Source organism: Parus major, chromosome 1, assembly GCF_001522545.3.
Source record: "Parus major isolate Abel chromosome 1, Parus_major1.1, whole genome shotgun sequence".
Classification (NCBI taxonomy): domain Eukaryota; kingdom Metazoa; phylum Chordata; class Aves; order Passeriformes; family Paridae; genus Parus; species Parus major.
The window spans coordinates 38,178,704-38,204,305 of NC_031768.1; the positions used below are offsets into that span (position 1 = coordinate 38,178,704).

At 37.8% G+C, this 25,602-nt stretch overlaps 1 protein-coding gene across 2 annotated transcripts in view; it reads left to right on the plus strand.

The window, feature by feature from the left end:
- The window catches only part of TMTC4 (transmembrane O-mannosyltransferase targeting cadherins 4), a 55,068-nt gene extending 31,395 nt beyond the window's left edge, over nucleotides 1-23,673 (plus strand). For both annotated transcript variants that reach the window (XM_015643091.2, XM_033513970.1), the window contains 9 exons: nucleotides 1,926-2,097; nucleotides 2,185-2,316; nucleotides 9,682-9,761; nucleotides 9,934-10,041; nucleotides 10,165-10,306; nucleotides 11,072-11,186; nucleotides 11,690-11,802; nucleotides 18,045-18,114; nucleotides 18,633-23,673. In XM_015643091.2, the coding sequence (XP_015498577.1) occupies nucleotides 1,926-2,097; nucleotides 2,185-2,316; nucleotides 9,682-9,761; nucleotides 9,934-10,041; nucleotides 10,165-10,306; nucleotides 11,072-11,186; nucleotides 11,690-11,802; nucleotides 18,045-18,114; nucleotides 18,633-18,784 (1,084 nt within the window). In that variant the 3' untranslated portion in view covers nucleotides 18,785-23,673. The remainder of the gene's footprint in view (nucleotides 1-1,925; nucleotides 2,098-2,184; nucleotides 2,317-9,681; nucleotides 9,762-9,933; nucleotides 10,042-10,164; nucleotides 10,307-11,071; nucleotides 11,187-11,689; nucleotides 11,803-18,044; nucleotides 18,115-18,632) is intronic.
- Nucleotides 23,674-25,602: the final 1,929 nt, after the last annotated feature.

Genomic DNA, 25,602 nt, shown 5'->3' on the forward strand with positions numbered 1-25,602 from the left:
TCCCTTCCCACCCGTGTTGACTGCAGTGTACAGCTGGGTGTTGTGGACAAACCTGCTGAGCGCACGCTCAGTCCCACCATCCATGTCACCGACAAAGATGTTAAACAGAGCCTGACACAGCACCAGCCCTTGGGGAACACCACCCGTCACTGGACTGTGGACACTGAGCCATTGACTCTGTGTGCAACCATCCAGCCACTTCCTTAGCACCAAGAGGTCCAGCTGTCACATCCACGTCTCCAGTTTGGAGATGATGTCATGCTGGACAGTGTTAAATGCTTTGCAAAGGTCCAGGTAGATGGTATCACTTGCTCTTCCTTTATCCAGCAATGCTGTAACTCTATTGTAGAGGGCTATAAAATTTGTCAGGCACATTTTTGCCTTAGTGAAGCCAGATTGGCTTTCACCAATCATCTCCTTATTTTCCAGATGCCTTAGCATATTTTCCAGGAGAATCTGCTCCATGATCTTGCCAGGCACAGAGGTGACCTACTGACCTAGTTTCCTGAGTCTGCCTTTTTCCCTATTCAAAACATGAAGGTTATGTCTCCCCTTTTCTAGTCCATGTGAACTTCAGCAGACTGTCATGACTTCTTAACTATGATGGGTAGGAGCTCAGCACTATCTTAGCTACTTCATCCATCAGTTCCCTTGGGATGTGCAAGTGCACCTTACCAGATCCCAGGGAGCTGTGCACTTTAGATGTTCTTGAACCTGACCTTTTCCTACAGCAGGCAGTTCTTCATTCTCCCAGTCTCTGCCTTATGTGACTTGAGCAGTGTGGTTGGAGCACTTGCTGGTGAAGTCTGAGACAAGGCAGTTATTGAATACCTCAGCATTCTCCATGTCCTGGGTAGCCAGGCTTCCCATTTGCTTCCAGAGAGGGCCCACACCACATTTTCTGCAGTCTTCCCTTTATCACCAGCACAAGTAATTCTATTGTTCAGAGTGCAAAATTTTTTCTAATTCTTTTCTTCTCATCCCTTCAAATGTTAGCAGTGTACCCACCTGCCTTTCTGCTGTTCCCATACTTATTTGTACAGATAAATAATTTTGGGGAGGGGGTGGAACTCGTGCTGCAAGTCATGTCATACTTTCTAGAAAAAATTCACTCACTAAGCCTTTATTGATAAACAGTTTTTTACTAAAAAGTGAAGACAAAAAGTATAATGAAGGCCTAGGACTTTATGGGGATGAGAAAAGACCAGGAGGATGCATCTACCTTATAGCATAGAGGTTAATTTGTAATAAATTACAATAGAAAATTACCATGCCCTCATGGCCTTTTTAAAAAATACCTGACATGGACCTGAGGTTCTTATTCCCTTAGGTCAGCTCTGTTATAGTGACGTACCTAGACTCCTTTGTTTGAGGTCTGTATAGCCCATAAACAGCTACCTGCTGAGGATGCCTAAAAAAAGGAAGGCAAACTGTTCTCAAAAAGTGTGTCTGTCTGTAGAAAGAGAGTAGATTACTAACTTCCAAGTGGTTAACCACAATGGATTCTACTATTGATTTGTTAGGAGAAAAACCACCCTCTTGGTTGAATGTGCACCTAAGTTTCTTCTTTAACAGTGTTTATGTTTTTTCCCCCATTGCTGTCTTACTAGGTCCAAAAATAGACATGTAGCTTTTACTATTATTTTTCCTGCCTGTGTATTTTAAATAGGAGTTACATTATTAATACGTAATGGGACTATTTTCTGGCCTGGAAGCATGAATATTGCTTTTCTGGAAATTATAAGCAATGATTTTTAAAATGCCTCGCTGAAATTTGATCTTATTGGCTCTCAAAGGCTGTGTTTAAATGCCCTGTTCTATATGCACATCCTTCTACAATGTTTAAATAAAGTTTATATGTTAAGTGGAAAAGATACTTTTGTTAAAATTTGTAGTTAATCTAAGAATCTGTTTCTTGTTTGCAGAATCCTTACACTGGGACTTGGATTTCTTATTATCCCTTTTCTTCCTGCAAGTAATCTCTTCTTCCGAGTAGGATTTGTTGTTGCAGAGAGAGTCATCTACCTCCCCAGTATTGGATATTGTATTCTCTTTACATATGGGTTTAGCCTCCTGAGTAAGCAAGCCAAGAAAAAGGTATCATCAAAATAATCAGTAATCTTGTTCATGATGAGGCTGTTCAATTGCGTGATTTGTTTCTTAATCTGGCTCTCTTTCCTTAAGAAAATTCTTGCAGTGGCAGTACTTGGAATCTTGTTGATAAACGTTACGCGCTGTGCGCTCCGCAGCAGCCAGTGGAGGTCAGAAGAACAGCTTTTTAGGAGTGCATTGTCTGTGTGCCCTCTGAATGCAAAAGTAAGTCACTCATGGACTTCTAATCTTTCTTCTTTTTTCTGTAAGTGTTTTGAAATTTGGGGTCAAGGAGGTGTTATGCATAGTTAATATATTGTGCTACAGTGTTATTCACAGTCTTGCTCGGTTCAGAGATGACATTGACATGTCAGACATCTAAATTACAGTGGTAGCATAGTCAAAATACCAGAAAGTGCAAATTACAATATTGTAATTCAGAACTTGGGAGTGGGGAGGTGAGGGAGAGGGGAGAATGCACTTCAAGAAAGGCATCAAGTCAAATTGGATGTACTGCTAATAAAATCTAGAAGAATTGTGCATATAATTGCAAGTTATTGCAACAAAAATATCAAAACAAGGTTAGTAAGCTGTAGCAATGTATTCAACTGAAAAATGTCTGTGCTGTTTTTAGAATCCTTTCTGTGTACCTTCCAGTGGTATATAAAGCCAGCACAGCTGAGGGACAAAGCAGCATATCATCAGTGCAATTGCGGGATGTGGGAGTAAAATTTTGCTCCCACTTCTGCTTTTTTCAGCAGCTGAGCGGGCTAGACTCTTCAGCCATGGGCACTGAGGAAAGCTGCAATTTTCCCTGCAGGCTTAGTGAGGGAACAAGTAAGATGGTGGGACTGGATAGGATGTTTCACTGAGCTGAGCAGTAGTGTTCAGCACTGGAGACTGATGCCAGCCTCCAGCAGAGGTTACCTGCTGTAACAATGACAGCAGTCCCTTGCCAGCCAAGAGTGTGACCTGTTGGAGCATACCACTGACATTGTCTGAATTTTAGTAAGGAGACTCTTTGAAAAGGCTGGGAGTGGCAATGTGCAGCTTGTTAATAAGAATACATTGATATTTTAAAAGATTAGATTCCTGCAATCTAGAGTGGTATGTAGAAAATACCAATCAAGACACAGGGTTTAAAAATTAACTTTTGAATGCTCAACTTCACGAAGAGAATGATAAACTTAGCATTTAGTGGAATACAAATATGCAACAGTGAACTGTAAAAAACATTTATGGCAAATATTTACAACATGGTGGCGTCTTTCAGTCGTCTGAGATTTTAATACATAGGAAAGAGCTGCTGCATTTTGTTGTGTGGCAGTGGTAGGCGGCCATCTTCTTCTTAATGATGACCTCAGTGTATCTTGTTTTCTGGATGACAAGCAGATACTATAAATGGAGCAAATGCAATCTGTTTTCTTTGTGTGTAACTCCATCCATCTGCCATGGTAAGAGTGCTTCAGACAGATCCACACTCTTTGCCTGTGCTCCGAGCTCCTTGGACTCCAGCCACGGCTGGCTGGGGAGCTGTGTAGCTGTGCTCCCACAGTACTGCGCTTGAGCCGATAAGCTGTGCACAAGCCACTCAACTAATGCAGCTGGTTTAAAGCCAGTGAATGTACAGGCAAAATGAGCTTGTGTTTGTCAACACTGGGCACTGTAGATATGCCTGAGCTGTATTTCTGCTGGTGACAGCTTGTGCAAGTGGAAAGCATGGAGATGTGAACAGGGAAAGGATTGTAGGCTCACATTCCAATTTTGCTTTGGGATGTAACTTTGAAATCACATTAGTAGGGAACTTTTGTAAGTAGGAACGTTAGGGAGTCCATGTATGAGAGCCTATCTCTTGTTTTCTTTATTAACGCATCTGTATTTATTTAATTTTGACAAAGGTAAATGTAAAAATTTGAACCAGGTTTTATTCTGATCTTCAGTTGTCCTGAAATTGCAGGCTTCCTTTAAAAATGACTCCACAGGACCTTCTTTCAGTGACGCATTTATTTCAGTGGGAGGCTGATGGAGACCAAAGAATGGCTTTTTCTTGTTGTTCTTGGAACATATTAAATATGTGTAATGTGGTCATGCTTTACTTCCATTATGTAGCAGGATCTCAAATCGTCAGTAGCAGAAAAAGCTGTTCATGTTTTGTCATACAGCTCTTTTCAATTCCAAATTGTCTGTGTGGGAAGTACAGAGTAAACTTACCCTAATTCTAAATAACAAGAACTAACTGCACTTCCTTGTATAATTTCAAGACTCATTCCTTTAAACATATCTTTAGATAAAAATGGGGAAACTGCATTAAATGAGATTATCTGGCACAGTAGTGAATCTGGTGTCTTGAGTGGTGACACATCTGGTTCAAGAGGATGACATTTAAGATCAACTTTAATAAATGTTGCCCAGTGACTTTAAAATTTATTGGAAATAATCAGGTATCATAATGAAGCTACAAATATTTTGACCTCTGAAAATGTTCCAAATACAGATTTTAAAATGTTTTAAATATTTTTACATTTATTTAAAATATTTTAAAATGTATGTGTATATATGTATGCATGTATGTGTGTGTGTATATATATATATATATTTATATAAATTATACATATTGGTTGGGTGGATAGGGTTTTTTAAGAGGGAGAAACAAGTATGTTACAGATCTTAGTTAAACATGTCCAGGAGCATGTCTCACATCTGAACTTGTGTGGCCCTGCACTCAGGTTGGTTTCAAAGATCATTAGACTGAAACAGTTGACATTTTTAATACATTTGGTAGTATTTTCCTTAGCTGAACAGGAGGTGCCTGTGTATTGATCCCATTTTTCCTGCCACATTTTTTCATACTGTATGGATTGGATTCTTCTCCTGGTGAGAAGAAGCTGTTTCTTTTAGCATGTGGTTCCTCACCTTGGACTAAATGAGAGGCCTAAGTCAGAAGGACTGTATCCTAGATTTCTGTCTTTCTCTCCACTGATGATAAAAGAAGTCCTCACAACCTGAGTAGATGTGAATACATAAGATTGAAATTTTGGCCCTGTCCTGCTGCTGTTCACTATTTCTAGACATTGCTGGATTGCTCCTCACCTTCTGAAGTCATTATACATTGTTTCTTTTAAATTTAAAGATTATTCCCATAAGTGCTCATCTTGCTGCCTTTTTTTTTTTTGCTGTTGGAAATGTTTGTACTGTTGGAAGAACTGAGTTCTTTTTTCTCAGCTTTTAGCAAAGCCATAGCTGTTAAGAATTCAGAGATGGTCTTTATTCCTGGATGACTTCCTCTCATTGATTATCTGAATAAATAATTGCAGTTACATCGTTACCTACGTGGGAAATAGCCAGCATTTTTCTTTTCCTAGATTTGAAATAACTGAATCTAAATGATTGTAAATTGTTGTTATTTTGTATGTAATCTCTACTTCCTCCTTGCTACTGGTTTTTTTAAGGGGTCAAAATTATTAGACATAATTTTTGAAAAGCCATTTCAGTAGCAACTTTCTGCAATAATAAGCAAGGAAGTTAAAACACTCCCAACATAATGTTTCTGTCTGCCTTGACATACCAGAGTAAGTAACTTGAAAATTTATGCTTTATGCAAACTGCAGTCATTACAGATACAAATTTGTCAGAGATTAGCAGTGCTAGCACTGAAAAGGTACAATAAGGCTGTGAGATTGGTTTCTACACTTTCTTAAAAGGTCCTGTAAAACTTCTTTGTTACAGAACAACATTTAAAGCTGCCTGAGGATATGATCTTTGATCCTTTAGGAAGCTGATCTAGAGGGCATTTCCTTTAGATATTGAGATTTTTTTCTTTACACTATATATTAAAAGGGGATTATCTTCTAAGGAATTTAACTTAAGTGATGTGGGCTGTGTTTATATGGGCTATTTGCAGTGCTTTGCCACCATTTTAGATGTCAATTTTTTGTGTGTACAGTCACAGTCATGCCGAAGAAGCTTTAGACAACATTAGATACACAAACAAGATGTGATTATCAAAAAAGCTTTGTTTTATTATTATTTAGAAAACAGAGTTTTAGTAGTAGAAGAGAAGACTGATGTCAAGAGCTGGCATTGAACGGAGGCATCTGCATGTTCCTGGAGAAATTTTGACATCTGTGCTTTGCTTTCATCCTTTTCAGCAAATGTTCATATTCGCTGAGAAAGAGATTATAAGCAGCTAGGAAGAGAGAGTAAAATTGGTGATAACAGTAGTGCTCCAACTGAGGGGATGTACCTCCTAGAAGATACTACATTTCAATTTCTTCCTGTTCTGCTCTGAGGGAAAACAAAAGCAAAAAAATCAGTCTTGCAATAGTTTCATTTTTGTACAGGAAAATATGGGGTTTTTTTCTTCTTGTTTAAACTGAACATTTAAATAAGAGTTCAAGTATAAAGTATATCTGGCACAGAATAATATACAGTGCTTTTTCTTTTTTATCCTGGTTTCTTAGGCTGGTTGAGGTATTGAACAGACAAATACATAGAGCCTATTCCTTGGCTAGGCTCTGGTGCCATGGCTATGTTAACTTATGTTAACTCAATGTGCCTGTTGAGAGAGGGTAGGTTCTACCCTAGGGTATTTTTACCTGATCTCTTAGATTTTAGAGAATATTGTGTTGTTATGCATCCCTGAGAAATGCTCCTTTTAGAGCTATTACTGTAAAGTAATTGCCTGTTTAAGATTGATAAAGGATCATCTGAGTATAATGTAATACGTCATTTCCAGTTAATATTTAATCATTTAATAATGAAGGGCTCTTAAATGTTTAACCAGGAAAGGATAATCTTCCCTCCCAGGCTGGCATGCACAATATCTGTCAAAAACAGAAGAACCACACCTCTAGAGATGAAATTTTAAACAGCTCACTGGCCCCTCATTGTTAAAGAAGATATTCTTCCCACATTGGTGCATAGAAAGCATCATTTGTGTCCTGGTGTTGTGCAGGAGAGTCCCAGCCTGGTGCTCAGCAGCCTGCAGGTGGCTACTGCAGGCCTGCTTTGAGTGAGCTCAAGGCTGACCTTGGCATCTCTCTGCCATGGCCACTGAAGTGAGAGACACAGCTGGATGGCAGAAGTAACCTGCACCTCTCAGATGACTGTATGTGCCTGGAAACCCTTTGCTGGTCCTGTTCTTAAGAGCAGGATGTTACTGCATCTTATAACCCATTGCAGAGCTGGTGATTTGTCATTGGATATTTATTTATTTATTGGAGGCTGGGCACTTCTTCTGGTATGTTTCTGGCTTTTTTCCTTTCCCCTTCTTTGTCATTACCATATTGAGAGGAACTAAAGCTACAATATCACTTGAAGGGAAATTAACAAATTTACCTACAGCAAGGTAATTTTTGGGGGGTATCATATAGAAACATAATTTCCTTTCACACAGGAGCTATAGCTGAGGACAAAATAAATGCACCATTGAAAATGCTAATAGTTTATTTAAATAGTTGTGCTGTCAGTTTTAATATACTACATCTTTTTAGTTCAGTTCACGAAATATATGTGTGCACTTAATACTTCATTTGATGTTTTGACTTGAAAGAATTGATATCTCTCAGTTTTCTTCATACTGTACAATTCTGTTTACATGAGAAAAATATTCTTGCTGCTGGTACTTTTGGGGAAAAAATGGATGTGAAGATACTACATGTTTAAAAAAAACTGTGAAAAATAGAAAGTGAAGTGCTGTTTCCTAACGCAAGATAGCTGACATGTGAAAGGCTGAGTGTGTACACCAAGATTTTTCTCATCTGTTCTGTCCTGGTCTTTAGTCAAATTCCATTTTATAAAGCTTCATAAAGACTGAAATTGAATCAAGTTAAATATAATTTTGTTTGCTGATACTGAAGTGTAAAGTTATGTACTTCAAGGGCTAACATCCAGTATTCAGTGAAATCTTTAAATATTTCTTCTGTGTTGCCACAATTTTTCTTTTATCTGGGTAAATTTTGAATGTGTGAACTTCAACATATATAATCACAGCAATCCAATTTGGTAAGAATGTTAGTGTTCTGAAAAATTTCTGGGAGACATATATAAATAGAATTCAGTCCTAATAAACTTCTTTCAGAGTAGTTCATTTTACTTTAATGACTCCTGGAAAATGCTGCTCTATCTTTTTGTATTTTTTGACACTGTCAATAGATCTTTGTTTAGTTATTTCCTGATGTAAGTGTACCATTCTGTTGCTCCTTTGCCATGGGCCTTGTCACATTTTTATGAATGTACAGGACAGGGCCAGGATTTTTTTTCTTTGTGGAAGCTGTGCAAGAACTGCTTTTATGGGATGCTGAATTTGTGTGCTAATTTATATCATACAGTGAGAGGAGCTGCTTCTATGCGTGCTTAGTAAGCTTTATAGTATCTCTGCTCTCCTTAAAGCCAGTGGAAATACTTTTTCTCCCTTTTGAGAAAGCATGGAAAATGTCCTTAACTTCATTTGTTGATGGTATGTTACTGCATAGTTATAATCAAATAGAGATGAAGTTCAACAATTAAATACCATAACAACTGGGTTCCAGCAATCATGTATGCTGGATCAATAGGTCCCAGATTCTGTGCCAACTGCAATTAGGATTTTTCAGTTAATGGACACATCAGATAAAATCCTTTTTTTAATGTAGAAGGTGAATTAGACTTATATAAGTGCGTTACAAACCTAGCTTTTTTGACTTCAATCTGTTGTTCTTCCTGTATAGTGTTTTGAAATTAGATTTTCAAAATTTGGGGAAAATTACTGTATGTGTTTTAGATGAACTATATACAATTTGATTTCAAATAGTAAAGTAATCTAAATAATGAGTCCTGATCTGGGTGCTGAGAAATCTCTTTTCAAAAGTCAGTACTCACAGTACTTTTCAACCAGGTAACATAGTCTTCTGGGATTTATCTTAAAGTGGGATTTGAGATGCCTTCCAACTCAGATTTGTCCTGAAATATATTTATTCCTATTTACTCTTGCCATAAATTAGGATGATACATCTTCTCCCTGTAGACTAAAAGCTCTAGATCTTTCCTTCATTCTTCAGTTTTTAACAGGCAAAGTCTTCAACATGTTTCTATACATATTATTTCAGAGATGCTCTTTGATGCATTTTTATCCTAAGACAATAATTGTGCCTGTCTGTTACCTTTTGTTTGGGTTTTTTTGTGAATTTTTGAGTTTCTTCTAGTTTATGCTGTAATGAAAACAAAGTTTCACGCATTGCTGTAGTGTTTCTTTTGCTATAATACGTTTGATTTGAGTCAAACTTTCTCTTACCTAGCAAATAAACGAAATTAAGGCAGGAAGTCTCCATACAAAGTGCCTTGTGAAAGGTTTGGTGACTTTATTTATAAAACTAGGAAGTGATTAATGTATTTTAAATAGCTGGAATAGGTTAGCTAATCTATACCTCAGATTTTGTCTTACTGTCTTCATTGTATGAATTATCCAATCTTAAGTATCAACCTACACCAAAAGGCAGCAGTGAATGACACAAGTGCTGACTGTTTCTTTTTTGAGTAAGAATTTTTAGCTACTTGGTTCCACAAAATATCTGACTGTGTGGCATCTGCTGGATTATCCATCTGTGTTTTTAGGTGCACTACAATGTTGGCAAAAACCTGGCTGACAAAGGAAATCAAAGTGCTGCAATCAAATACTACAGAGAAGCTGTAAGGTATTAGAAATTTTACTGCTTTAATGATCTGTCCTGAAATTGCTTTCATGTTTAACATGAAGAAAATGCTTAGGTATTCATTTTCATGTTCTGCAGCATTGCAGAGCTAGCAATCTGCATATATTAATACATGTCCATACATAATAATAATCTCTTAAATTTTAAATTTTAGGTTGAATCCAAAATACGTGCATGCCATGAACAACCTTGGAAATATTCTGAAAGAAAGAAATGAGCTCCATGAAGCAGAGGAGTTGCTGTCCTTAGCTGTACAAATACAGTATGTTTAGACCAATGCTAAAGCAGTGTTTTGCACCAGCTGAGCCAAAATGATACAATAGGATCTTGTGTTTCAAATGCTTAATTGTCCTCTCCCTTGGTGTTTTTTTCCCAATTTGCCCAGACCTGATTTTGCTGCTGCATGGATGAATCTAGGAATAGTGCAGAACAGTTTAAGAAGGTTTGAAGAGGCAGAGCAAAGCTACTGGACAGCAATTAAACACAGAAAAAAATATCCAGATTGTTACTACAATTTAGGGCGGTTGGTAAGTGCTTTTGAATAAATGATAGCTATGACTGGAATCTGTGTGTCTTTCTGTGTGTATATATATAGATAGATTTATAGAATTCTCCTGTACTGTTAGAAGCTGATAGTTGTCCCAGTTTGCTTATATTGTATTTCAGGGTGATTTCGTACTTTTGGTAGCTTTTCCTATTGCTTTCCTGGTATACTTCTTTACATACAACCTTTGATAATCCTACTTTATCATGTAAAGAAGTATGAACAAAAGTAGAGATTTTTAAATTATTTTTTTTTCCAAAAGGTATTCTTAATCATTTCCCAATATTAGATCGTTCTGCAGTCATTTGCATGATGATGTATACAAACAATATACAACATTTATATTGTTAGCTAGTAGAATGCTGGAAAATTCAAATCATATTTTTAGAAATACATACATAAAATATTTACTAAATATTAATATTAAATTATTAATTTATTATTAGTGAATACTAAATATTTACTAATTCTCTTGTGTAGATTTCTAAATTGTATGCTGTTTCTTCTCCTGATTCTATTCGTACATGCCTATTTGAAGAAAGTCTCACTTCCAGAGAAAACGAAAATAAGTATATAGAGTTCTTATGTTCCATACTACAAGAGTATTCCTTTTACATTCATTTTTGCCTATAAAAAGAAATTCCTACTAGAACGGAGCGAGACATTAGCAACTCTTTAGTGTCTTTAGTGAATGATAGGAAAGTAAAGCAAGTAATAGCAAAATTACTGGATTTTTATTTTGTTTTAGTACGCAGATTTGAACCGCCATATAGATGCATTGAATGCATGGAGGAATGCTACAGTCCTGAAACCAGAGCACAGTTTGGCTTGGAACAATATGATAATATTGCTTGATAACACAGGTAGAGGTCGATTTGGGTGTTTTAATGAATAATTCAGTGTCTAGAAAAACTTAAACCTTTATCTGCCTTTATCTAAAAGTATCTGTACCTCTTCTTTGGCTACCCAGATGCTTTTTAATAATATAAGAATGCCTTCTGACTCAATGATTTTAAACTTCATTTGAAATGCAGCCCATAAATTGAATTTCTGATACTTACTTGAAATGCCATCATTGTGCAAGCATGTTGGTATTATAGATTAAATTCCAGAACTTTTTGATCTCTGCGTTTTTGTTTTTCTGAACATGTTATCTGTTGAAAACAAAGATAATCTGTTGCCTTAGTCTGCAGAATTTTACATTTGTGTGTGTGTGTGATACCTGGTTTTCTCTAAAAAGTTATGCATTCAGCTATTTGTAAAATACGTGTGCTTGCAGCATGAGAAGTAACTATTATATTAATATCCTAACTAATAAGGCTATGTTAAAACATGCCTTCTCTTTTTCTGCTACCTGGGCTCCTAGGCAATCTAGCTCAAGCAGAAGCAGTTGGAAGAGAAGCCCTGGAATTAATACCTAATGATCATTCCCTTATGTTTTCCTTGGCTAATGTACTGGGGAAATCACAAAAATATAAGGTAGGTAACTAGAGGTTTTTGACTTTAGGGCTTTGGGTTGGTTTAGTTGGGTTTTTTCCCTTAATTAAACTCCATCTACATTTTTTGTAGAAACAGTTTGAGGAAATCATTGTGGACTACAATTTAGATAATCTATTTAAAACGTTTTGGTGTCCTTTTCTATCACAGTATTGATGTGTGATTCTGTCTTGAGCTTATCCCTCCTTATTTTAGATGCCTGGGTTACAGATGTTGCTGCCCTACACTGTGTCAGTGGTCAGTGGAGAGAAATAGGCTCTTAAGCACACTAGAGGGCAGCTAGGGTCTTGTGTTGTTTCACTGCAGAGAGAAAGAGCCTGCACTGAATTAGAGATGTTTCAGGAACTCAAATTAGATGGGACAGGCTAGTCCCTGTGCTCTTGCTACATGTTCTGTGAGTATATACATATACAGATAAGAATTCTAGCCTTTTTGCCTCAGACATGACCTAAAATATAGTAATATGAATTCGTTAATCCCAGATTGAGGATGGGATACCTAGGTGATCTCAGAATGCTGTGAGAGAAGGTGCATACATTGAACTTTCTCTTGGATGCAGTGGACCAGCCTGTGCATGGTACCTCAGCATTAGCTACCTTTATTTGCAAGTAGTAAATGTAATGAAACTGATGAGAATGACTAGTTTTCCAAAGGGAATTGTATAAAATGACAGAGAATAAATGATACATGTTTAATATAGTTAATTGTTTAAACTGACTATATAATCAGTGATTTATGTATGTGATAGGGACAAATTAATAATCAAGTTCATGGTGTTCCTTAGAAAAACATCATTTCCTGAACCTTTTTTAAGTTTTTTTTAGGCTTTTAAGGGGTTTGATGTCTTTTTGCTAGTGATAATGTTAACAGCACTGCAAGAACTTCCTCATTTATATACAAAGTAAGAAGATTCTGTGATATGAAACTTGACAAGAGGAAATGGCCTAAGTTGCACCCGGAAAGGTTTAGATTAGATATTAGGAATTTTTTTTTTTTTTTTTTCCCCACAAAAGGGGTTGTGAAACACTGGACCAGATTGCCCAGGTAAGTGGTGGAGTCACCATCCATGGAAGTATTCAAAAAATGTATGGATAGAGCTTTTGAGGATATGGTTTCATGGTGAACATGCTGGTGGTGCAGGGTTTACAGTTGGACCTCGTGATCTTAAAGTTCTTTTCCAACTTTAATATCCTCAAAATAGATACATTTGTCCAGTAGTTACTGAGACCACTTATATTTCTACAGTAGTATTCAGCTGTGGAGTCTTGACCTGTCCACATGTGAGGCCAGGGCCTGTGACAACCCAGCACTCGTTTTTGTTTGCATTAGTGATACTGTTAAACACCCTGTTACTGTTTTTCTAGACTGGCTGGGGTTTTTTCCTGGACACTCTTAATTCTTTTCTCTCTACCTGAGACTGTTATAAAATATATATTTTAGGTTAGTTTAACAAAGTTCCAGAAGGATACAAATTAACATCTAGAACACATAAAGTATGAGATTATGGAGGAGGTAATTGCTGGAATTATTTTGGTGAGTCAGGCCTGTGGAAGAATAGAGGATTTTATAGTCATTCATCAGGAAGAATATGTGGCATGACAGAATAAAGAGCATTTATAATGAAATAAAGTTGAAAAAATAAGTTGAAAACAAGCTGGAAAACTTTTCCAGGTGTAGGAGAGACAAGTCTGTCTTAGTGGATTTAAAAAATAAAAAAGAAGGTGATGGTTTTGATTGCCAGTCCTGAAAGGTTATTATTCTGCAGGAGAACATGTTGGAGACAAGGTAGAAGTAAGAGCAGGGGAAAGTGCAGCTTTTAAGTCCAGATTCTGAAAAAAAAATAGGAATAGTGGAGCCCAGGAAAAATAGCAGAACTCCACTGAGTGTTTTAATAGCTCAATATGGAGTAGGTGTGTGCAGAGCTTACTAGTCACTTAAAACTGATGGGTTATAACAGGGAGAACAAATTAAGGGAATTGGAAAGTGGGCTCACTTACAAAGGGTATGGTCTCAGCAGCTGTATTTGGCATTGCCTGGAAAGAGGAGATACAGATTTGTTTGTAATGGGAGAATGCTTACTGACAGAAAAAAAGAATGAAAAATTCAGATTTCCTGTCCACCCCCTCACCATATAAAAGCAGAGGAGCGGATGGCTCTTCAAGGATTTTTATTGAATGACACTGGACGGGAAGAACAGGGGATGGAGACTGTCAAGGTGATAGAGGTAATTTTCAGTGTTGCCTGGCTGTGTCTGATGTGTTGTATAACCTCAGGCATTTAATTTATTAGGTTACTTGTTATGTGTCTGTATAAAAGTTGCTACTGTGTTGGCTCTGTTGCCGCAAAGGAAGATTTGTTCTGGGTTTTTTTTGTTATCTCTTACTTTAAAAGACATTGAGTCAAAAAGGTTTTATTATGTTGTGAGAGATTTCCTTCCAATAAACACATTCTCCTTTCAATAAGCACACAACATTCTCTTTCGTTTCAAATGCACTTCGATTTTCAGCAGAAGATAGGTTTCCTACATCACAAAAAATTAAAAAATAGCCCTTTATTTTTACTTGTATTTAGTAATGAATGATGTATTGTTCCAGATAGAAAAGCACATAAAGGATGAGCTGTTTCTGTGGCTTTGTTTGGGTTTTTTAATTAACATCTGTTATAGCAAATTAGATTCTCATTTAAATGCTTGTTCTTATCTCAATTGATAAAAAACAAGCTATCTTTAGTTCTTTGAAAAAGATGTGTGCTGTATTTTTGCTACATATACATCTATGCTTTTTCTGTAAAAAGTACAATAAATTGAAACCATTCAGCATTTTTTGTATTTGAAATAAAGCCAGACTACATTTTTTTGGCCTTGGCAGCAGATTGAATGCAGTGCTTACCCCAAGCTTTTGCTATATGTAAGCTGCAAGTTTCTTGGCAACACTTAAAGATTTGGCAAGATACAGCAATTTGAAATATCACTGATGTACTGGAATGTATATTTATTCCATATATTCACAGTAATATGAATATGATGCACCTTAAATAGCCTTTAATCAACCACAATGCTTCTATTAGCTGCTGAGCAAAGTAGTGGTGATAAAAATATTCTCAGCATGGAGTTGAAGATATACGGTAATGGCAGCTAGCTCCTGAATATCTATTTCATTAAATTATCTGGAAGTGCATTGCACGTGTTGTCCCACTGTGCTTCAGCAGAGAAAGGATGCAAGTCTGTACATTAGGTGTGTCTCCACTGCATAGGTGGCAACTTTTAAGTGTAAGGCTGAATCACATGGTTAGCCTGTCTTTCATCCTGATTGCTGTTAACCTGTCTAGTGAGGAAAAAAGAGATTTACTAAGGGAAAATATTAAAGTTTGCAGTGGGAGAAAACACTACTTTGTGGGACTTGAAATTACTACATGCTTTCAAGTACCAATTCACTGTTGATTTTTAGGATTGGAGAGTTGTATTGAAAGAGGTTATCTTGCACCACTTCCCAAATTTTTGAGTCTCAGTATGTTTCTCAGGTGACTGAGAAACATGGAAATAATGGAATAATTTTGCCTGGAAATGACATCTAGAGGTCATCCAGTCCAACCCCTAACCCAAACCAGGGCCAGTTCCAGTAGAATCCTGAATATCTTTGTGGATAGATATTCTAAAACCTCTCTGGACAGCATCTTTCAATGTTTGTTCAACTTTATGATTAAAAAAATTTTGATGTTTCCTTTAATTGGAATTTCTTGTATGCAAGCTTGCATCCATTATCTCTCATCCCATCTCACAGAGCTCTGAGAAGAGTCTGTTTCCATCTTCTCTGTATTTATCTCATTGGGTAGTTACAGGCAGCACCTTCATCTTCTCTCCTGGAGGCTGAAGAGATCCAGTTTTCTCAGTTGTCCCTTGCACTTGTTCTTCTGCTCCAGCCCTGTACCATCTTTGTGGCCCTCTGCACTCACTGGAGTATGTCTGTGTCTTTCTTGTAATGGAGACCCCCAGCCTGGACACATACTCCAGCTGTGGTCTCAGAAGTGCTTATCAAAATCACACAGCCACCTGAGGTTCATTCCAGCCTCAACCACTCTGTGATTCCTTCTAGCCTGTTTCTCTGTCCTGCCCAGGTCCCTCAAAATAGCTATTCTCCCTTCCAGTGTATTTCTCACTTCCTCCTCTTAGGTGCTATCTGTAAAGTTTTGAAACTGCATTCAGTCCCATCATCCAAAATATGAATGAAGTCACTAAACAGTATGGGTTTCAAAGAGACCAATGCATCCAGGAACTTTAACAGTCTGGGTATGAGAATGCTGGAGCAACTGCTCATGCTATAGGAAAGCAATGCTAAAACTTGTACTATGGAGTCATACACTCTAAATTTGCAGACATCTGCTTCCCTTGTTAACTCCTGTCAGGGGAAGTATCCCTTCTCCTGAAACAAAATCAGAATCTCAGAATTATTTGGGTTGGAAGGGACCTCTGGAGATTGTCTCATCCAGTCCACTGCTAAAGCAAGTTCACCTGGAGCAGGTTGCACAGAATCATGTCCAAACAGGTTCTGAATATCTCCGAGGAAGGACACTCCACAACTTCTCTGGTGAATCTGTACCAGTGCTCTGTCACCTGCACAGTGAAGTTTTTCCTCACATTCAGGTGGAACTCCCTGCGCATCAGTTTCTCGTATTGTCTTGTGCTGTTGCGTGACATGAATGAGGAGAGTCTGGATCCATCCCTTTGGCACCCTCCCTTCAGATACATAGACACCGATGAGGTTCCCTCTCAGTAATCTCTTCTTGAGGCTGAACAGGCCCAGCTCCTTCTGCCTTTCCTCATAAAAAATGCTCCAGTCCCCTCATCATATTCATAGCCCTCCACTGGACTAGCTCCGAGAACCCTGGGGTCTGTAATTTCCTTAACCAGTGGAGATGAAGGCACTTTCTGCATGAGTCTCTCCTGGCTTGAGAATGGCAGCCTCAGCTGTGCTCAGCAATGCTTTTAGTTTGGGTTTGAATTTGGACATATGGGGAGGCTCTTAAGTCACTCAGAGCTGAGTGACTCAATCTTGACATCAGAAAATCCTTTTCCCCTGAAGGGACCCTTACAGAGAGTTATTTCATGCTTGACATGAGAAGATGGTGGAACCAAAAATCTGGCTGACAGGTTTTCTTTTTCAGTAGAGCCTGTGTTATGTTTTAAGCAGTGAAAGCTTAGCACAAAGGAAAGGACTTTTCTCCATGTTACTGCTCTCACATAACTCAGACAGCATGTGCATTCAGATGGAAGCCTACCACATTGAGGTAATTTTATCTTCAGGTCATTTGCATTGCAACTGAATGAATAACTTTCCCTAATGCACAGCACAGCATAGAAATCTATGTAAAATTTGCTCTCAAGTATCTAAACTTGCATGTCAGTGCGTAAATAATGCTCCATTCATATTGGGGGGGGTGTGACTTCTTCAACTTCTGCAGGAAATATGCTCTGAGAAAGAAGTATCAATATTAGCACGAAAAATCAAAAGTATTAATATCAGTTTGGAAAAATAGAATGGTTTTAATTAGAGAATATAGCAGTAAATTATTCACTGGATATTAGGTGAGGGCGCAGAGGTTTTTTAAAAAGTACTCAGATATCAGGATTCTTAAGAGCACAATTGCAAGCAGTAATATAGAGGAGATAACTGGTGAGGAAAGTGGGAAGGATGTTGCATGGCTTGATATGATTTGGCATGATTTTTTAAGTAAAAGCTACTCTTTATGGGGAACCACACTGAAACATCTGTTTGAAAGTGATTTACTGTAATGCCCCTATTTTTAATGCTAAAACTATTGTCAAAGGAAAAGTGTCTATAAGCAGTTTGCTTAGATACCAAAGTACATTTTCTTAATTTTATTGCATAGGTAGGGAAAACTTCAGCAGATAATGTTTGAAAATACTATAACTATTAAAAAAAGGTACTTCAGGTAAAGAGCAAACTTCACTAGTGCTTAATAAATTTCTGCTAAAATAATAGCGGCCTATAAAAACATGACACTTATTTGTAGCATTATTACTGTTTCCAGGGGGCTGTAGCCACCTGAGCTAGAGGATCAGGTAGGTTCATATTTATATGGTGGTTGTATATATAGATATGGCATCATTTTGGAGAGTTTGTAATTATAGTGGTGGGTAAATTTAGCATTTTTTTATATATATGAGAATTTACTTTCCTGATGACTTGTTATTTTAAATTATTCAGGAATCTGAAGCTTTGTTCCTCAAGGCAATTAAAGCCAATCCAAATGCTGCCAGTTATCACGGTAATTTGGGTAAGAGCCTTTTTAACTCTTATCAGCTATATTCTTTACTTGCTTCATATTCATTGTGTTTAAAAAAGAAAAAGCAATCTTTAGAGCCTTCTTCCGGCTGGGCAGATTTCTATTTTACTTTCTAGAAGAACTGCCAGCCAGAAGAACAGGGCACTAAAGCCAGAAAAGCTGTCACACGATATGACAGATCAAGAGGGCTGCACAATCCAGCCCAGAGGTAGCTGCACTTTAGTGTCTGCAAATTGGTTCATTTATGCTATGCTTGTAACCCGCAATGAGCTCACCAGATAAGAGCTGCCATTTATGGCTCCATTGTAATTCATTCCTTCATCATTCCCATGCCAGTTCTGCTCCCAGGCTTTGCTCCTGCATTTGGCAACAGAACAAGCAGCTACTGTGCCACCAGCCAGTGACAGACCCTCGCTGGAAACAAATACTTCAATGTTGTTCTCCAAGTGATTGGCAAGATTGTACGTTATTCAACAATATTGCTAATGAAATTCCCATTGATGTTCCAGCTGTGCTTTATCATCGCTGGGGAAACCTTGACTTAGCGAAGAAGCACTATGAAGTCTCTCTGAAGCTTGATCCCATGGCACCGGGAACCAAGGAAAACTACAACCTCTTAAGAAGAAAACTGGAGCAGTTGCAAAAGAAAGGCGGTGCCTGATGTTCCTTTTCAGGTTGCCCGTGCATGCTGTTTACAACTACTGTTACATGGGTACTTTTGACCATGGACAGGATTCAGTCATCATTTCTCAAAAACAACACCACCAGCACCGCACACTTGAATGTCCAGTTTTTCCCTCCTGCAGATCCTAACATTTCAGCTTGAGGGATCATTTTATTTTTACTTGAACTGCTTTTAAAGTCCATTAGAACATTTTTATAGGTATATGAAAGCAATGCAGATGGAATTTCACAGCATACACTTGTAATTTGATATCTTCATCTGACTTTTTGGTAGCGGGATGAATAGCAGGAGGCAGTTTTATTTCTGAAAGTGATACTTAAAAGTGCAATTTCCTGTTTAAATCCTGATCTTTTCAAGTATGAAAAATATCTGTCCACTTCAGTTTTATTACTGCCTTCCAGTGTCAGTCCTGCAGAGACAGTGGAAGAATGAATTCTCTCTAGCACATCAGTCTACTCATATAATTTGAGTTAAGCCCTTATGCTCATTTCTGTCTCCAGCCTGTGAAATGTCAGATTTTTGCAAGAGTAAAAAAGGGCAAGGATTTGACCATAAATGTCTGTAAAGCCAGTGTGCTTCTCAGGTATGCTTGAGTATAGAAAATACTGTTAGATGGAGATTTTAGTAAGCAGCTAATGAAAAGAAGGTGAGGCAACAGAGCAGTCAGGTAGAGTTTCAGTTCTGGCAGGCAGCCTCATCTGCAACAGACAACATGGACAAGAAGTCAGAACTGCTTTAGCTCCTGTGGCAGGTCAGTGTTTAAATACCGTTTAGTATCTGTAGGAGCTAATTGCTGCGTTCTCAGGCAATTCAGTGCTTTCTGGTTAAGGACATTACACCTTTCAGCTCCTATATTTCTGGGGAATAAAGAGATAATTTCTGTGGAACAGTAACTGTGCAAAAGACCTGACCTTGGCTGTTGATCTGTTACCTGAAAGAACTTGGCTTCACCTTTGTCTGCCATGGCTTGTGTGTTTGCTGAAGGGGCAGATAAGTAAGCATAGATGTTAATGCATAAACTGAGCACATCGATGTGGGATGATTCAGAGATGGTTTATGTTGATACCATGTTACCTCTCAAAAGGGGCTATGCTTTAATACACATTTGAACTCTGTCTGTCCAGAGTTATTTGTCATGCATTAATATTTACATTCCTGCTTCAGGAAGTAGTCTTTTATTTGCTGGTGGTTGGTTTTTCCAGTTTCTTTGGGGTTTTTTTGAGATGTTTGGTTTTGTTTGTTTAAGATTGGAAGTGAAGTTTGCTATTGGATATGACAGCTGGGGAACTTTACCTATCTTTTCATATTCCTTTATTCTTGCCATCCATGTCCCCTGGGAGAAATCGATCAACGCAGTATTTGCAGCTTTTCTAATTTGTCTATTGATTATTGTGAGACTGTTTAGCATTCTCCACACACAGCTCCTCTATGTGTGGAACCACTTAAAGTGTCAGGGAAATTCCTGCCACAGGATGGGATGCTGTGTGACCTTCTTATCTGACCACCATAGAACCATTTTACATCTCTGCCACGTTTTGAACCTCCCAGAGGCTATTTTTACATTATAAATTTGCTTGGAAATGACAGTTGTTTCAAGAACTAGGTGTGTCTACAGAGCATACTGCAATATTGCAGAACTACCAAAGCATCCTCTGACAAAGCTAGCTTGGGAGCTACAAGTCATGCAGGTACTTTAGTGTACTATTTTTGCCACACTGACTGTAGATCTAGCCAGCAAGGCCGTGGCAGTGTGGTGCTGTCCACAAATTTAGCTTTGAATGAACTAACATGGCTACATACCGGTTTTAGTCAAGGTGCAAGGGGCATGTATGTGTGCTTCTCTCCTATACATATAGCCTGTTTCTGAGTAGGACTAATTAGTTCACATAGGGTACAAAGCTGTGGCAATTGTTTCCGTTTCTTCTGGTTTCTGGACAAAATTTTCAGAAATTTGTTTCTGAATATGATCCAAGCATGCTCTTCGATAAGTATCTGGTAAGCAGAACACTGCATCAGTATGGATAATCATCTTCCAATAGCCAGCAGAGCTTAGTACCAACTTTTGTGTCTGAAAGGTGCTGAAATAGATACACCCTTCAGTACAAACAACAGGTTCTTAAGGCTTTCCATGCATAGCCTACTATTCATCAGATAGAGAGAACTCACAGCTTCTTCAGTCATGAGGAATTAAAGAGTTGGGATATGGCTGGATGAGCTAATTTATAGTAGAAGATAAATATGTTTACTATAATCAGGTCTTTTCTGTATATTTGGAATATAACATCCTGAGTTTAAATTATTATTCTCATCATAAAGGCCACATGTGTAGTTTTCCCTGTTGCTTTCCGTATCAGCTTTAAAGACATCCACTCGATCAATATTATGTATGAAGGATGAATTCTTTCTAGGTCATTATAAACCAAAGTTGTAGAAATTCCTCTGTGGAAGTCCTTCTATTCAAGTCTTAAGACAGAAGAGACAGACAAACAAATGGGATGTTTTGTTAGTATTTTAAAATGGTATTTACTTTTCAGTACAAACAACATAATTTCTTCTTGATTAGCTTTCTGGCTACCTGTATATACTTTTGTGAGGGTTTATTTGTTTTATATAATATTTACTGTATAGAAATTCAATGTGATTATTTGTATGATGGTAATATGAAGCATACCCATATGTCTTGAGTTTAATGTTGAGGCAGAATTGTGTTCAAAAGAAGCCACGAAGATGACTGCTTTTGTAATAAAAACTTCCTTAAGACTTTTAAGAATACAAAGTATTTTTTTACTTTATTTTCAGAAATATTTGGAACTGCAAACAGTGCAGTAGCTTTTATTAAAATGGTTATAATGTTAACCTTTTTATTCGTTTTTCATACCTCATAACTGACTCCTGGAACAGTGCAACACTCAGTTTCAACGAGAAAACAGTGAAGAAAAAGTGGACTTCTACATAACTGTAGTTACAAATATTGTCTATCTTTCCAGCATGCTGGATTTTTTTTTTCCCATTGCTAATTCCAGAAGATTAAATTTTCCTTATCAGTTGGCCTGTTTGATTCTCTAGGGAAATTAAGAAGCCTTTTGTTTTCTTTCTTCTTTTTTTTTTTTTTTCTTTTTGAGAAAGATTACTTGTTCCAATACAGTTCTGAGAAAAGAAATGCAAAATGATTTAATGCACAGAATGGAGTCAGGAAAATAGTCACAATGACTGCTATGGATGTTAGTCTCTTTTCACCAAAAACCTCCAGCAAAGTTCCCCAATTGTATGTCACTATTGTGTCTAGACCAATGCTATGTACATGAAGTTTTCTGTTATTTAATTTCATAGTATTTAAACTTTAGAGATGTGGGTTGTGTGTGTGTTTATGGGCACTAAGAAATAAAAATCTATAATACTTTTGAATGATTTGTTCAAAATACTGGGCCTATTCACTGGGAACATTTTCCTTCATATTTCAGATACCTGTATCTGAGCTATTCATCCTAGTTTCTCTGTATAGTCACTGGGGAAAATCCCCATCTTTAGGATGTGAGAAGTCATACTGGAAAGAGATATTCACCTTCACTAACATCAAAGGGTAACTAAGGTGATCAGCTCATATACATGAGCAAAAATCTCACTGCTGCTTTCAGTTGAAGTGTTCTCATCCCATACATGAAGTAATCTGACCCTCTATCATTCTCATACCTTATTGGTACCAATAATGTTAAAAGACTGGCATTGAAACAAACTGGCAGGTACTTGCCTTGAGAGTCAGAGTACCTGGAAGAGGGAGAAGAGAAAACAAATTAACTTTGATAAATTTATAAGACTGATGAAGCATGAAATCCCTGTGTATGAAAACAGAGCATTCATGTCCAGTTCAATTCATTGCTAGCTTGTTTACGTTTCTGCAATGAACAGTAACAACTCCTTATTGTATTGAATTTTGGTGTACTTCACTCCTATTTTAAAAAGTAAATCTAAAGCAACTGTAAATTTGCAATAGTGAGATTTATATCTTTTTCCTTAAGTTACAGTTGCTATTTCAAGCTGTAGCTGTTAAAATGTTAAATGTGATAGCACTGTGTGTTTCAGTGTGGTGAAGTTTTTTTGTTTCAATATCTTTTGATATTTATTTGCTGGTTCCTGCCTGTGCCCCATATTTCATATGAGTATTGGTACATTGACATACCTATCATTACATGTAGATTCCCATGTGCTCCTCAACTTGGCCCTTTCACTGAATACTGCTCCCTTCCACAGCTCTTGGTGTGTCTCTACCAAATGTGTGTTAATGAGGGCATATTTAACTCTAAAAGACTAAATTTTGATAGGAGCAAAAGTGAGAACACATGGCTGGATTTCTGTGACATAAAAGCTGAGGGAGCCAAATTTGTGTCATGGAACACCATGGCAGCAGGTGCCTCTGGTAAAGGGCACTTCAGACTCTGCTGGGCTCCACAATAAGGTGGTTGTACATAGGTGTAATGTTATAAACACAGCAAACTGAGCCCTGTGCTCTAAAGAAAAAGGACTATGTGTATTTCCAAGAGGATGTGCACAGCTGCATGGACTATCGAGCATTGGAGGACTGATTATATTGTGTTAGAAAGTTGCACTGCTGTGTTGTGGCATGGGTGTTCAGTGTGTGTCAGTGATGAAATATGTCAAGTGGTTCAGGGCTTTTTAAAATAAATATTTTTGTTAGGAAAAACCCCTACAGGTACTGAAACTGGTAGCTTGTGATTTCTGAGCTGAACTTTTTTTATGTAGTGTTAATCACTTAAATTGCCAATGTTATGTTCCAATTTATTTTCAGCGGAGCAGGAAGTAAATACAGTTGTAATGAAGCCATGAAATAAATCTGCATTTTACTATTATTTTATTTTTTTTTTCCTTTTTTGCCTAGATTTTAATTGTGACAAGAGTGGCTATTTTTGTAGTAAGTTTTTGATTCGGGGTTCTGCTACAAGCTAGGAGGAAAACCTAATGGGCCTGGCAGACTAGGACTGGGACATACAGGAAGACATTCTTCCTTTTAGAGTAACAGTTCAAAATCTTGATTCAGCATGAGTGTATTCATGTTGAATGTGTGTGCCTAAACAAACAAACAAAAAATAGCGCCTGAAGAAAGCAACAGAATACTTAACTAATTAATTCAGTCTCTAAAATGATAACATATAGAAAGCAGGAGCTACTGCCTCAAATGCTGAGCAATCTTCTCTACCAAAATTGGGTTTTTTACCCAGTATGCAACAAGCCACTAATGACACACTTAAGAGAGACATGGATTATTTATTTCAGAGTTGCACAATCCTGAGCTGTTCAGTGGTATTGCACAAATTGCACACACTAATTATCAGAACTTTTTACTATTTATAGAATTTAGCAAACAAAGGAATTAGTGTTCATTTGCTACAGGTTACATAGTTCTCTTATTAATTGGTATTCTTCTATTGGTTAATGATTCTCCTGCTTCTCAAGCTAATTAGTCCCATGCTCAGTCCTTCTCTTCTTTGGGGTCGGTGGGTTTCTTGGGTTGGTGATTGGTGAGCTGGTGGTCACAATCTCCTCCTGTTGGAATTATCACTTTATCCAGTCAGAGCTGATTTCAGCATAATTGCTGAGTTGGGTTTATTAGTTTCTACTTTATCTTGGGAGTTCTGCCAGATGTCTTTGTGTCCCATGAATTCTTTGTATCCACTATCAGTAGTACATCCTTCTTCCCAAGCTTTGTTAACCTTCCCCTAGGTCTGAGATCATTGAAGCACGTCAAACCCTAAACCCTAACAAGGCAATTCTACAAAGTAATTTGTTTTTCTAACACCTGGACATCACCTAGAGCTTGCATGTTACCTGTTATCTGTTTCACAGATTGAATATTCCTTGTTGATGAGGCTTAAAAGCATACAAAGAGCAAACATCAAAGAACATCCTTTCTTAAGAAAAATTTTACATATATTTACATATACATGATTATATGTATTATTGCAACAATCCTGCCTAGTGTTATAGGTGGAATAGAATTATTGAATGGTAATTGGGTAAGAAAGTGAATAGTCTATAAGAGATACAACCTTCCACTTAGTAACTAGTCAAGGAGGAGGGAATGACACCAAAATATCACCTGCTGTCCCAATAACCAAGCTACAGAATGATACTGGTATGCTCCAGAGAGAATCAAAGAATATCCTGAGTTGGAAGGAGCCCATATGGATCATCCAACTCCTGGTCCTGCACAGGGCCGTCCTCAAAAGTCACACCGTGTACCCAAGAGTGCTGTTCAAAATACTTCTTGAACTTTGTCAGGCTGATGCTGTGACACTTCCCTGGGTAGCCTGTTCTAGGGCTCAGCCATCCTTTGGCTGAGAAACCTTTTTTTTTGATACCAAACCTAAACGTTCCTTGACACAACTCCACAGCGTCAGGCCATTCCCTTGGGTTCCATCGCTGGTCACCCGAGAAAAGAGAACAGTGTCTGTCCCTCTCCTTCCCCTCATGAGAAAATTGGGGACTGCAGTCTCCTCCAGGCTGAACAGACTGCTCTTCATATGGCTTCTCCTCCAGACTGCTCACCATGTTCAAAGTCCTCTGTTGGATGCTATGTAATAGTTAAGTATTTTCCTTATATTGTGGCACCTAAAACTGCCCACAATATTCAAGGGGAGGCCACCCCACAGCAGAGCAGGACAATCCCACTGATGCTGCTGTGCCTGATGCACCCAGGACACCCTTGGCCCTCCTGGCTGCCAGGGCACTGCTGACTCGTGTTCAACTTGCCATTGACCAGGACCCTTTCTACAGCACCA